At 49.5% G+C, this 14,449-nt stretch overlaps 1 protein-coding gene across 1 annotated transcript in view; it reads left to right on the top strand.

The window, feature by feature from the left end:
* Window positions 1-12,630, top strand: part of P3H1 (prolyl 3-hydroxylase 1) — an 18,911-nt gene extending 6,281 nt beyond the window's left edge. Inside the window, exons 3-15 of the mRNA XM_032247188.1 lie at window positions 664-853; window positions 1,068-1,199; window positions 2,144-2,283; window positions 4,430-4,519; window positions 4,846-4,898; window positions 5,073-5,194; window positions 7,380-7,507; window positions 7,692-7,787; window positions 8,627-8,777; window positions 10,698-10,815; window positions 11,226-11,301; window positions 11,606-11,746; window positions 12,148-12,630. Coding sequence (XP_032103079.1) covers window positions 664-853; window positions 1,068-1,199; window positions 2,144-2,283; window positions 4,430-4,519; window positions 4,846-4,898; window positions 5,073-5,194; window positions 7,380-7,507; window positions 7,692-7,787; window positions 8,627-8,777; window positions 10,698-10,815; window positions 11,226-11,301; window positions 11,606-11,746; window positions 12,148-12,303 — 1,593 coding nt within the window. The 3' untranslated portion in view covers window positions 12,304-12,630. The remainder of the gene's footprint in view (window positions 1-663; window positions 854-1,067; window positions 1,200-2,143; window positions 2,284-4,429; window positions 4,520-4,845; window positions 4,899-5,072; window positions 5,195-7,379; window positions 7,508-7,691; window positions 7,788-8,626; window positions 8,778-10,697; window positions 10,816-11,225; window positions 11,302-11,605; window positions 11,747-12,147) is intronic.
* Window positions 12,631-14,449: the final 1,819 nt, after the last annotated feature.

The following is a 14,449-nucleotide window of genomic DNA, read 5'->3' as shown; positions in this document are numbered from 1 at the left end:
AAAAAAAAAAAAAAAAAAAAAAAAAAAAAAAAAAAAAAAAGTAAGTTGTGTTTATCTGAAAACTGTTAGCCCTACAAAAAGTACAAGAATCTGTCACTAATTTTAGGGTAGCGGGGGGGAAGAAAAGTACAAGAAAATCATAATGAACTCCCAGGTATCTTTCAGCCAGTTAAATGTTTTTGGCCAGGCACAGTGACTCACACCTGTAATCCCAGCACCTTAGGAGGCTGAGGTGGGAAGATTGCTTGAGGTTAGGAGTTTGAGATCAGCTTGGCCAACATGGTGACACCCTGTCTTTACTAAAATACAAAAATTAGCTGGGCGTGGTAGTTTGTGCCTGTAATCCCAGCTACTAGGGAGGCTGAGGTAGGAGAATTGCTTGAACCCAGGAAGTGGTGGTCACAGTGAGCTGAGATTGCCCCACTGCATTCCAGACTCTGCCTCAAAAAAAAAAAAAAAAAAGAGTTAAATGTTTTTAAATTTCCAGAGAAGCATGTAAACACCATTTACAAAAACCTTTCATTATATAGCAGCACCCAGATCACCCCTTTGCATCCATAATCTGAGGAGCAGGAAATTAGGACCCCCGTCTAGGTGGCTGAGAGCAAGGAGAGAGGGTACCTCCTCTGTGGCCTGCATTTGAGTGCTCCTTCTTCCCAGTAGCAAGAATTTCGACTGGGAGTGCGACTCTACTCAGAGGAACAGCCACAGGAAGCCGTGCCCCACCTAGAGGCGGCGCTGCAGGAGTACTTTGTGGCCTATGAGGAGTGCCAGGCCCTCTGCGAAGGGCCCTATGACTACGATGGCTACAACTACCTTGAGTACAATGCTGACCTCTTCCAGGCCATCGCAGGTGCGTGCAGTTCAGAGCCAGGCCTGCAGCCAGGCCTCCTGGGACTCTAAGGTCAACATCTGATAATATAAATGGAGAATCTTCAGCCTCATTCCTCAATTTATTAAATCTGAGAATCTGATGAAACATTGCTTTTATTTGAATTTGTGCTTCACCAAAATTTGAGTCCTAAAGAGTGCCCTTATAGTTATTCCCCCTCTTTGATTCCTTTCAGATCATTATATCCAGGTCCTCAGCTGTAAGCAGAACTGTGTCACCGAGCTTGCTTCCCACCCAAGTCGAGAGAAGCCCTTCGAAGACTTCCTCCCATCACATTATAATTATCTGCAATTTGCCTACTATAACAGTAAGGCCTACTTTCTTTCCTCTTTCTCTGCTGCCTAATGAGGAAGCTAAAGGCAAGGTGGGCAGGGATTACAGCCACTTCCTTCCTCAGTGTATTTGGCTTCTTTCAGTACCTATGGGAAGCACCATGCCAAGTGATCCCTGGGTAGTTTGTTATAAACCACTGGCCTAGGAAGCTAGTACCAGCAACCCAAAAAGCTGGGGGAGGGAGACTTAGGACCTTGTTCTCTTGTCCTTTCTAGAACATGTAATCTATTTTTGCTTTTGAATTAAAGTTAATGGCAAAAGTAAGGGGATGCCATTGTTTAAACCAGCTCAGAGGACATTCGCCAGCCTTTCTCCCTGGTATAGCACTGATGCTTTTGTGGGGCTGCCAATTAATACCCAGAAAACCAACAAATCAGCAGGTATTTGCAGAGTTCCTACTATGTGCTAAGCATTGCAAACACAAAGATGAGTGTACAGTATTTACAGTTGAATGGAGGTGACTAACACATATCAACAAGAACTGTTCTGCCAAAGAGACAATCTGCTATTGTACTCTTCCTTGTCTTCTGAAAATCCATAGAAAAAAAGAAGGTAGGAAGACAGGGAAATTGAACTAATGATTGAGTGTATTGAGGTAAAATATTAAGGGATATTTGAATTATTTGTGACTCTTTAAAGATGTGGGCATGCAGAGAATTCTGATTCTTTTCTGTTTCATTGTCAGGCAGCCCTGAGGACAATGACCACCTCACCTTAAAATCAACTGCACATTCTATGTGTATTCCATAACTTCTGCCCCTGAAATCAGGCCATCATGTTAAGTAGCAAGCACTAACTTGTCGTGTCACCACTGCCTCAAACTTTGCAGAAACTGAACACTAAGTGGTCCCTGGTACCAGGATTTGACCCTTTCCTTTTGACCCTTTCCTCTCAGCTATTCTTCTTTCCACTTTGCAGTTGGGAATTATACACAGGCTGTCGAATGTGCCAAGACCTATCTTCTCTTCTTCCCCAATGATGAGGTGATGAACCAGAATTTGGCCTATTATGCAGCTATGCTTGGAGAAGAACACACTAGATTGATCAGCCCCCGTGAGGTGAGAGATTTCCTTCTGTGATGACAGCCGCCAGTTGAACTCAGACCTCAGGGCGGAAGAAGGGGTTAGCAGAGGGGAGTCAGCACTGTGCGTGCAGGGCAGGGGCCAGGTGTTGGTGTCGGGGCCAGGTATGAGTTCACTGCCTCGGCTTGTTATTCAGAGAAGAAGGGAGCACAGGGAGGGCGTGTGGGGAGTACACAGGAGCCTCAGTTAGCATTACCTGGACCCAGGAGTCTGTTCTCTGAGTCCCGCGGAACCACACGGCGGACATAATCTTTACCCTCTTGGGACCCCTAGCTTGGACATTCGAGATTATTTGGCCAAGATCTATGATTTTTCACTTAATTCTGGTTTTCTTTTTCTGTTCACCCGTTTTCTGTCTCCATTTTCCTTCCCATCCCTTCTTCCTGCCATTGTTTGTTCTCTCTCATCTTTCAGCATTTTCCCCATCTCACTCCAAACTAGGAGAAATGTCTGTATAACACACAGACAGCTGCACTGAAGGAAAACACTCAGGCTCTTCCTTTCGAGCTCTGGAGTCTGAGAGCCTCCAGTAGAAACAGCCTCTTGCTGTCCCTCCCATGTGGGTTGTCTTTGTAGTGGTCCTCTTTGGCCACTAGATGGTGACCATCTGACTTTAAGATGGCACTTCCAGGCTCTTTTGTCTTACTTGGTTAATACCTTTTCTCCACCTTCTTTATGGCCATTACGGGGAGTCCGAGGGGAGTGAGGGGAAATAAACCAATGTGGCCAATCTAGCATTTTTAACTAGAACTCCCCTTTTGAAAAGAAGGTAACTAACATATTGAACTCCTGTCCAGGCGGAGCTCTCTGTGAGGCAGTCTGCATCCATCATCTCATTTAATCATCACAGCTGCCCTGCAAGGTGGGCACTGTTCTTCCCACTTTAAGGATAAGGACTGTTAGCATCTGAGAGATGAAGTAACTTGTGCACTGGCCTGTGGACGTTGTGACCAGAGTCTCTTCCCTGCTCTGCTCCAGTTCAGGCACAGCTCCAGACACATGGCTGACACTCAGTAAATTAGCATCAAATGAATAAAGAATGGAAGTGGGGTTTGCTTCATAGCAACCTTATAGGGTCATTGGAGAGTGTTAAATGAGATAACATAGCCCTTAGTGACAGAAGCCAGTAATGTAAACTCCTGAGAAGAAAATGTCTCTCTTCTTCTTAGGTAAATATAGTAGATGACATAGGATTCATTGACTGCTTTCATTCCTCCTTGAACTGCCTTGTGTTTTACTTCAACTGACGATGTCTTCTTTTTCTCTTCCTTCCTCCTCCTGCTGCTTGGAGATTAGCAAAGCACCTAGGGAAAGATGTGGCCCCAGAAGGTACTCAGTTTCCCTGCCCTGGGTAAGCCTTGCCCAGGAGTCCACGTGGGAAGGCCAGAGTGCCAGGCCCTCCCAATGCAGCTGCTCATCCTCAGGGAGGGGTGTGGTCTGGTTAGGGTCTGAGAGGAGGCAGGTGGGACAGCAGAAAGCACATGGGCTTTAGGACTCTAAAGAGCCAGGTTTATCTGTCCAAATGCACACTGTGCTGTGAAGAAAAAGAAAGAAAAAGATAACAGAAGACCTGGGTTTGACTGTAGGTCTCTGCTTTCCTGTGTCCTGTAGTGTCACCTTAGACAGTGGCACATCTCCTCTGTGCCTCAGAGGCTTCCTCTGTAGAATGAGCATAACAGTATCAACCTCAGATGGTGCGATAAAGATCAAATGAATAACATGTCAGTTGCCTAATGCATGATGCCTTTTCCTGCTTTGTGGACGCCTGTAGAAGTCAAGAAGGAATTCTTCTTTTAAGAATATTTCCTCTTCTGAGAATCATCAGATTTTCTGTCCCAGAGACTAATGGGGGTTGGGGTGGGAGAGGAACACGGCTTTTTCCCTTACAGGAAGCCTGGTTATTCCACCCTCAGAGGTACTGTTGCTTGTGCCAGGCAGAGGAACCCTTGGACACAAAAATTAGACTTTTGTCCCAAACTGGGGAACAGACCTAGAACGTTGGTAGGGAGAGGAGGCCTCAGGTCACATCAGGAGTGTCGGGGGGGTTGCCAGGGAGGGGAGTTCCCAGAGGTTAAAAGACAGAGCTGAGTTCTAGGGGATTCCTTTGCCTTTGTATCCTCAGAGTGCCAAGGAGTACCGACAGCGAAGCCTACTGGAGAAGGAACTGCTTTTCTTCGCTTATGATGTTTTTGGAATTCCCTTTGTGGATCCGGTGAGCTGGAGTGCAGGAGCCGGGAGGGAGCGGGGGAGTGAGTGGGGGAGATGAATGGGGAGGAGGGGAACACAGTGTGATTCTGAGGGAAAACTTGTTGGAGGCTGAGCCTAGCCTGGGATCTGTGCAAGGCAGGGATGAGAGACAGATGAAAGGGGAACACCAGGCAGCTAGAAGGGACTTAGATGTGGAAACCTCTAAGGTTTTGTCTCCTGAAAGGAAGAAGGTGATAAGCTGGATTACTTCTGTGGGCCTTATTTTATGCATTGAGACACCTGGAAGATTAAGATCATCCTACCTTTCTCATTTCTTTCTGACCTACGTAGGATTCATGGACTCCAGAAGAGGTGATTCCCAAGAGGTTGCAAGAGAAACAGAAGTGAGGACCTTGAAGAAACTGCATGGTTGGATCGGTCTGATGAAGCACTTGAGGCTTCCTGAGCCCAGGCAGATGTGAACTCCTGGCAAGGGGTGGGCAGGTCCAGTTTGGGAAGCTGGGGTGGAGCCCAGGGCTGGCCCTGGAATGCAGTCCTCAGAGCGGCTATGCTCATAGGTCAGAACGGGAAACAGCTGTCCGCATCTCCCAGGAGATTGGGAACCTTATGAAGGAAATCGAGACCCTTGTGGAAGAGAAGACCAAGGAGTCATTGGATGTGAGCAGACTGACCCGGGAAGGTGAGAGGACAGAAACGGGGGCATGTGTGGCTATTGTCAGGGAACCAGGCAGGTCACCCACACTTACTTGCCAGGCAGCGCCCCACCCCAGCAGTGCAGAGCTCACCATGAGCCAGCCTCAGGGGCCAAGTTCAGTGGATATCCTTCCCAACTCACCTCCAAGACTTTCAGCTGGAAAGAGCACTGAGAATCATCCTTTGGTTCAGAAATCAGACTCTAAGATGTAGTGGTGCACACCTGTAATTCCAGCCACTTGACAGGCTGAGGTAGAAGGATCACTTGAGCCCGGGAGTTTGAATCCAGCCTGGGCAATATAGCAAGACCTCATCTTTTTTTAAAAAAAAGAAAGAAAGAAGACTCCTGTGTCACAGTAACACGAGTGGCTAGTGTCGTCCACTTCCATAGGTATTGACTCATTCCATCTCCCCACTCCCAAACTCTTTTCTCCCAGTTTTCACCACTCGTCCTGTTACTGAAACTCAACACCTTCAGACCTCCTTTGGCTTCTCTTCCTCTCGTGCCTGTCTCCTGCAGGCCGCTGGGAAGGCCTGTTGATTGTGGCTCTGCTTGGCTGTGCTTCTTAGCTCCCTCCCTAGCCTTTTCCTTTTTTCATTGCCTCAGGCCTGCTTCAGACCCTGGCACCTCCTGTCTACACCTCGTCCAGCCTGTCCTTGCTCCTGCCCACACATAGTAGCTAGGCCAGTCTTCCAGATGCCGGCTTCTGACCCATCCTCCCTGCCTGCCCCTTCACCAAATGTTCTACTCTTGTCCTGTTTACAACTTCTCTTCACGTGGGACTGCACCTTGTTCCATGAGCTTGCCAGCTGCTCACCAGTCTGTGTTTATGTCTGGCTCTCCTAATATGCTTCCCACCATCCCTGCCCATGAGGGCATCTCAGATATACCCCCCAGAGCCTTTCTTAACTTCCCAGATGATTGGAGTCCCCTCCTTTCTTTTGAACTTCTTAGGGCATATATGGTCTGTCTTGTGCTAGTTATTTGCATAGTTGTTAGAAAACAGGTACTGTCTTGTAGGATTCTTCTCTCACCCTGTCTGGGACAGTGCCTGGCACACACTGAGGCCTCAGTGAACGAGTGGAATTGAATTGAGTCTCTAGTATTAGTATGTCCCTAGCACAGAAGACACCATGAGAACTGTAAGAGAGAGATGCTGGCCTTTGCCCTATAGTTGCTTAAATTAACAGTGGTTAATTTGACAAGATTAGCATATGAAAAGAATTTGTCCAGCATTCCTTTGCTTTCAGACCACTTTCACTTTCTTATTTCTCTTGATTCTTACAACTGCCTGAGAGGTGGGTTATGCAGATTGCAAGATCCTTATTTTAAATGAATGATGATGACGATATGGTAGCCAAACTTGTGAGCATTTACCATGTGCCAAATATCATGCTAAACTTTTAATTTGCCTTCCTTTTTTTTTTTTGAGATGAAGTCTTGCTCTTGTTGCCCAGGCTGGAGTGCAGTGGCGTGATCTCGACTCACTGCAACCTCTGCCTTCTGGGTTCAAGTGATTCTCCTGCCTCAGCCTCCCAAGTAGTTGGGATTACAGGCATGCGCCACCACACCTGGCTAATTTTGTATTTTTAGTAGAGACAGGGTTTCTCCATGTTGGTCAAGCTGGTCTCAAACTCCTGACCTCAGGTGATCCGCTCACCTCGACCTCCCAAAGTGCTGGGATTACAGGCATGAGCCACCACTCCTTGCTCTTGTTCTTAACATTATACTGGCATCAGACATATAAGGTAGATGCTGTTTGACAGATGAGAACCTTTTAATTAATTAAAGTTAGCCTCAGGGAGGTTAAGTAACTTGCCAAGGTCAAACAGCTAATCAGTGGAGGATTTAGGGGTCAAAATCAGTTCTTCCTCATTCTGGAGCTCATGTTTTAGGATCGTGTTTCTGATGTTTCCTCAACAGCGTGTCATGGCCCAAGAGCCAGCAGCTATTTGGTCATGGAGCTGGCACTAGAGCTTGAACCTCGTATTTTAGCTCTATGTTCTGTCCTCTGGACCATTCTGCCTTTGAAAATGACCTAGTGGGAGATTTTGCTGGTGAAAAGGAAACAGCTGGAATTTCTATTTGTGACAGGGTAGCAATATTCAATGGAGAGTCTTTGGTCAGAGCTGCTGCTAGATTTAGCTGGAGTCTTGTCATTGCTTTGCAGGTGGTCCCCTGCTGTATGAAGGTATCAGTCTCACCATGAACTCCAGACTCCTGAATGGTTCCCAGCGGGTGGTGTTGGACGGTGTCATCTCTGACCATGAGTGTCAGGAGCTGCAGAGACTGACTAACGTAAGGGAAGCCCAGTGACTGCACCTTCCCCCAGGGTCCAGCATCGTCCTACCAACTGCCCCTTAGGTGGTAGCCTTTGCCTTCTCTTACCACCTCTTCTCAAGCCCTCCCACATAGTCCTCCCTCTGCTCACTTCTGGGGCAGCTGCCCTGGCTAACATCACCTTATGTTTTGGGCCTTGTAGGTGGCAGCAACTTCAGGAGATGGCTACCGGGGTCAAACCTCCCCACATACTCCCAATGAAAAGTTCTATGGTGTCACTGTCTTCAAAGCCCTCAAGGTAAAATCAACACTAGACCTGTGGAAAAATGGGTGGGGAAGGGGGAAACGCAGGCTTTAAGGAGTTGGAGCGGCTGGTGGCAGGTAAAGTGAAGAGAGTCCGCCTGCTGACGTTCCTGTGCCGGAGAACAAAGATGAGTTATGTTGAGTGAGGTTCACTTTTGAATCCTGGCTGTTAGACTGAATGTAATAAAAATGAAGTGAGCAGGACAAGACTGCTCGCCAAAGCTATGAGAATGCTTTCTGAAGAATGGCTGATACCAGAGGGCTGTGCTTCTGTGCAAGATGCACAGTGTGCTCATAAAGAGAGGTAGGAAGGAGAGGAAGAAGAGGAATACAGTGTGGGTGTTGGGCAGAGGCTACAGCTTCAGAGGGGGTGCAGGATGTGGGATGGGGCCTGGTCCTCAGTGTCTCTGGAGGCCCACAGAGGGACATAGTATTAGTCCGTTTTCATGCTGCTAATAAAGACATACCCAAGACTGGGCAATTTATAAAAGAAGAGGTTTAATTGGACTTACAGTTCCATGTGGCTAGGGAGGCCTCACAATCATGGCAGAAGGCAAGGAGGAGCAAGTCACATGTTACATGGATGGCAGCAGGCACAGAGAGAACTTCTTGAGGCAAACTCCCATTTTTTTTAAGCCATCAGATCTTGTGAGACTTACTCATTATCATGAGAACAGGATAGGAAAGATCCACCCCCATGATTCAGTCATCTCCCACCAGGTCCCTCCCACAACACATGGGAATTATGGGAACTACAAGAGAAGATTTGGGTGGGGACACACAGCCAAACTGTATCAGGTGTTCAGGGCAGCTGACCACCTGTCTCCTTGGCAGCTGGGGCAAGAAGGCAAAGTTCCTCTGCAGAGTGCCCACCTGTACTACAATGTGACAGAGAAGGTACGGCGCGTCATGGAGTCCTACTTCCGCCTGGATACGCCCCTCTACTTCTCCTACTCTCATCTGGTGTGCCGCACTGCCATTGAAGGTGGGCCTCATCCTCCCTGAAGCACCCCACACATATGCTGTGCCTCAGCTCTGTGCTGGATGCTGAGGACATGGAGAGAATAGGATGTGGTCTTCAGGATGGTTAGGAACATGGTTAAAAAAAAGAGAATAGGATGCGGTCCCTTTTCTCTAGTTGGGGAACCAACATAAACAAATGGGCAGCAGCCCAGTGTGATGCATGCCACAGTAGCATGAAGGAAGTTACGGTCAACCTACCTGGGGATCAAAAAGGCTTCCCACAGGGAAATGGGGTACAGCCAGAAAGGTGGCCACCCCTCACTCATCGTGCAGCACACGTTCCTGGGAAAGCTGTCACTAAACCATTAGTAGAAGACCTGTCTCTGGGTCGGGGTTTCATACGTAGCAAAGCAGCTCCCTCGCTGCCATCTGTTGAAAGTCAGCCCTTGACAGAAGGGCTTGTTAAAAGCAAAAATAACAACAACAATAACAAAAGAAGGCTTCCCAGAGGAGGTGATGACAGTTTTGCAGGATGAATACGATTACAGAGTACACCAGGCGGGGGGATGGTGTTTGCACAGGAGTGGAGGCATTGTGCAGCCTGGTAGTCAAGGGAACTGAGAAAGGTGCCAAATCCTGGAGAGCTACAGTCAAGGGATTTTTTTATCCTTTAGCTCAATCGTAGCTATGTGGCAAGTTCTCTTTTACTAGTTGTTAAGTACCAAATTTGTGAGACAGCTGCATGATTTATGAGTGAGCATGGACTGGAGGTTATCCCTCATTCCCTCCCCCACCCACATTCCCTTTTGCGTGTCTGAGGGGAGAGGTTCGCTCAGTGCTGCAGGGATCCCATGTGGCCCACAGCCGGCTCTGTCATACTGGAGCCTTCACCAGGCCTCTGGCACTGACAGGCCATTGGTAGGTGGCACAGATCAGAGGGCTTTCCTCTGCCTCAGAATGTTTGGAATTCTGTTGGAATCTGGGCAAGGGACCAGTCAGACACAAGATTGGGTGTGTGACAAGCCTCCGGTGGGGGACCACAGGCACAGGCGGTGGGAGGCCAGGGAGGCCTCATCAAGCAGCGAAGGACATGGTGAGGCCTTGACTTTTAAAGGATTTGTTTTGTTTTGCTGCTGTGTGTGTGGAGAGATTTCAAACCGAAAAGGGAAGCCGGTCAGCAGTGACCTCTGTTAGACAAGCGCAAAGCCCTAAACTCAAGAAGTGGCAGTGGGAGGAGGGAGAAGCAAGGCCCTGGGGAGGTGCAGGAGGTGGTTGTGAAGGACCTGGCGACTGGCTGGACAGGTGGGAATGGAGAAGGAGGCACCCACCATGACGTGACGGTGCCTACACAGAGCATGCCAAAGGTTTGCACTGGGGAAAGGTGCGTTCTGTGTCCTAAGCATGGTCTGCCTGGCATTTGACAGTGAACCCAGTCTGTTCCCTTTCATGACCTTCTCCCTCCATGGTTTCTCCACCCACCCCACCCCAGAGCCCCACTGAAGTTCATGCTTTCCCTTTGCTGGCCAGCTCTTTGCCCCACTTCCTGCCACCCAGCCCCATCTCCTACAGTCCTTATGGAGGGCTGACCCAGTCTGCCTTCTGTCCTCCCACTTCGTGACTCCTCCTTCTCGCTTCCCTGGGCCTTCATATTTTATAAAGTCCAGCTACAAACCAGGGTTGTGCCATTCCGCCCAGGATCTACCCTTGGTTGAAGCTCTTCATTCATGTTTGCCACACCCTGTTCACCTCTGCCAAGAACCGTCCTAGGAAGCCTGCAGACTTGTCCTGACCCCTAGGCTGTGGCTTAGCCAAAGACACCCCCCTAGTTCATTGGGCATTCTATAGACCCACACGCATTTTGGGAAGCACCTCCCCTGCCAAGAAGAGAGCTGTGCCATCTCCTGAGGTGCTCCCATGCTGACATGTGTGACGTTGGCCCCAGAGGTCCAGACAGAAAGGAAGGATGATAGTCATCCAGTCCACGTGGACAACTGCATCCTGAATGCCGAGACCCTTGTGTGCATCAAAGAGCCCCCAGCCTACACCTTCCGGGACTACAGGTGAGTGTGGGCAGGTGCGGGGTGAGAAAGTCTGTACCCTCCTTGGAGGCCTTCCAGTACCCTGCATTCTACTACCCCACCCTGGCACACACAGCTTTTCCCAGAGTCCAATTCTTTATCCCCCAAATCCACTGGATGAGAAGATAGGGAAAGAGGGAATCAGTGTGGTGTGACGAGAACAGTAGTGAGTGCACTTAGCACAGAAGCCCCCCTGAGTAGGGCGTGGTGGACTCGAAGGTGAGGGTGGAGAGGGGAAAGGGGGTATTGGTGCGGCTTCAGTATAGGTTCTTGAAGGTTTCCCTCCTACACAAAGCCATCCTTCCGCTGCTGGTTGAGAGCACCTGGAGGCAAAGGCTCTGGAGAGAGGGAGGAGGGGAAGGGCCATGTTGAGATGTCTCTGCCTTTCCCAGTGCCATCCTTTACCTTAATGGGGACTTCGATGGCGGAAACTTTTATTTCACTGAACTGGATGCCAAGACCGTGACGGTGAGTGCTCCCTTGTCCCTGGGAGATAAAAAGTCTGTTTTCTACAGCTAACACTCCTAAAGTGCATTGGACAAAAATGACCAACTGGGCTTCCCAGTGGGCAGTACCCTTCCCCCAACCAGAGGGGCTTTGAGACGTATCCGTCACCCCTCTAACCAGTCACCCTTTCTCTTTAGTTCTGGCCTTTGGGAAGCCAACCTCAAGAGCTGCCCTTGGTCCTGAGCCCTAACGAGTCCATGTCTCTTCTGAGAGTGGGTTACAGTCTTTGTCCTTTGCAACCCCCCTCCCTTTCTGTCCCTCTTAGGCAGAGGTGCAGCCTCAGTGTGGAAGGGCCGTGGGATTCTCTTCAGGCACTGAAAACCCACATGGAGTAAAGGCTGTCACCAGGGGGCAGCGCTGTGCCATCGCCCTGTGGTTCACCCTGGACCCTCGACACAGCGAGCGGGTGAGAGCAGCTGGTACTGCAGTCACCTGTTCCCAGAAAGCCCTTGCTTTGCCTCTCCCTTCCCCAAATCCCATTGCCAGTGGCTGAGACACAAAAGGAGCACTTTGGACACCAGCTCCAACACCCTGTTGTTATGGTCACATTGGTTTGTCCTCCCTGGGCCTTCTGTGAACAGGGATCCAGGCAGGGAAAGGGGTTAAGACAGGGAGCAATGCTGAGTTATTGGTTCCCTCCTTGGGCCCCACTTCAGCTGTCCTTGTCCAGAGAGCAGGACCTGCTGGGAAGGAGATGAGCCTGGAGCAATTAAGGAACCTTCCTTGTCTTCTGGGAAATAGCAGCTGAGAGATAGCATGTGCCTGGTCCAGAGGCCTTTCTGAATGGGCAGGGGTTTGTCCTTGCAGGACAGGGTGCAGGCGGACGACCTGGTGAAGATGCTCTTCAGCCCAGAAGAGATGGATCTCTCCCAGCAGCAGCCCCTGGACACCCAGCAGAGCGCCCGGGAACCTGCACAAGAGTCTCTCGCAGGCAGTGAGTCAAAGCCAAAGGATGAGCTATGACAGTATCCAGGTCAGGTGGATGGGTGACTAGACCATGGAGAGGAACTCTGTCCTGCACTCTGGACTGGCTGGCCCCTTGGGGCTGCAGAGCAGTGAGCCTACGTCTGCCACTCAGACAAGGGGACTCTGCTCACAGCCTTCTACATGGTGCTACTGCTTTTGGAGTGGACATGACCAGATGCTGCACTCCCTGGACCTGGCTGAGGGCTCAGGACGAAGGCCCGGAGCCAACCCATGGGGCCTCCACAGGCAGCCGCATGACAGCAATACAGTATTTAAGAAGTGTCTGTGAAGACAACCAAAGAATAAATGATTCATGGTTTTTTACTTGGTTTGTTCAGACAGTGGAAATTTGCCCATTCTGTCCCAGAGGTCTCACTTGATAAAAATTGCTCTAGGCAGGATCCAGTGGCAGGTGTGGGACAAGAATGCCTGGCTTGGCACCTGGCTCGACCACTTGCTGTACAGCCACAGGCCAGACAGTTAACCTTTGGCTCCTCAGGGTTGTCACCTGTATAATGGGGATCATAGTCCTCCCTCAGCTCACCTTCTGGGGCAGCTGTATGGCCCAGATGCAGTATCAGATGTGACAACACTTTATAAACGGTAAAGCTCTGGGTGAATGGTTGGGATTATTGTTAATCCTCTTCTGGCAGGGAGCGGTGGTCAGCAGTGCTCTGGCACGTCGCCCCTATGTCAGCCACATGCTTCCCGCTCTGCCGTCTGGCCTCAGCGTCCTGTCTCAGCCTTCCCGTGCAGGATGACACACTCCAGGAAACAATGGAAATGGAGATTCGGCTCCTCTGGCCACATCCCTGGTGCTAGGGCCAGAGCTTTTATTGTGCTCAAGATGCTAAAGGGCCTTCCATGTAGGAACCTGCACCTGAGTGTTCACTTATTCCATCAACAAATACATATTTACGGAGTACCAGCTACGTGCCTGGTGCTGGGAACACAGTGGTGAACAAAACAAGCCCCCATCTTCATACAGCTTGTATTTTGTAGGGGAGACAGATACACATGTAAATTGTGTGTGTGTGTGTGTGTGAGAGAGAGAGAGAGAGAGAGAGAGAGAGAGAGAGAGAGAAATCCTTCGAGGTAGAAAATAAGTCAGGGCCCAAGGTGGAGGAAATTGGGCAAGAAAGAGTGTGGTGACATTAGCCAGGAGAGATGATGCATGCCTGTAGTCCTAGTCACTTGGGAGACTGAAGCAGGAGGATCACTTGAGCCTGGAAGTTCAAGGCTGCAGTGAGTTTTGATTGCTCCACTGCACTCCAGCCTGCATGAGAAAGCAAGATCCCAACTCTGAAAACAAATAAATAAAAAAGAGTGGTGGATTGTCAGGGGTATCTGGGGCCTATTTTTAAAGTAGAGCCAACAGGCATTGCTGATAGATTGGATGTGTGAGAAAAGACATCAAGAAGAAGCCTAGGCCAGGCTCAGTAGCTCATGCATATAAACCCAGCAGTTTGGGAGGCCAAGGCAGATAGATCACTTGAGCTCAGAAGTTTAAGACCAGCCTGGTCAACATAGGGAGACCCTGTCTCTAAAAAAAATAAAACATAAAAAAAAAGCCAGGCATGGTGATGCACACCTGTGGTCCCACCTACTAAGGGGGCTGAGGTAGGAGGATCACGAGCCCAGGAGGTCAAGCCTGCTTCACTGCACTCCAGCCTGAGTGATAGAGCAAGACCATGTCTCAAAGAAAGAACAAGGCTGGGCACAGTAGCCCATGCCTGTAATCCCAGCACTTTGGGAGGCCAAGGCAGGTGGATGACCTGAGGTCAGGAGGTCGACAGCAGCCTGACCAACCTGGTGAAACCCAGTCTCTACTAAAACTACAAAACTTAGCCAGGCATCATGGTGGGTATCTGTAATGCCAGCTACTCAGGAGGCTGAGACAGGAGAATTGGTTAAACCTGGGAGACAGAGGTTGTAGTGAGCTGAGATTATGCCATTGCATTCCACCCTGGGTGACAGAGCGAGACTCTGTCTCAAAAAAAAAAAAAAAAAATAGGCCGGGCGCGGTGGCTCACGCCTATAATCCCAGCACTTTGCGAGGCCAAGACAGGTGGATCACGAGGTCAAGAGATCGAGATCATCCTGGTCAACATGGTGAAACCCCGTCTCTACTAAAAATACAAAA

The sequence above is a fragment of the Sapajus apella genome, unplaced genomic scaffold (genome assembly GCF_009761245.1).
Source record: "Sapajus apella isolate SASKATOON/1434 unplaced genomic scaffold, GSC_monkey_1.0 scaffold62, whole genome shotgun sequence".
NCBI classification, from domain to species: Eukaryota; Metazoa; Chordata; class Mammalia; order Primates; family Cebidae; genus Sapajus; species Sapajus apella.
This window is presented reverse-complemented; position numbering and strand designations above follow the sequence as displayed.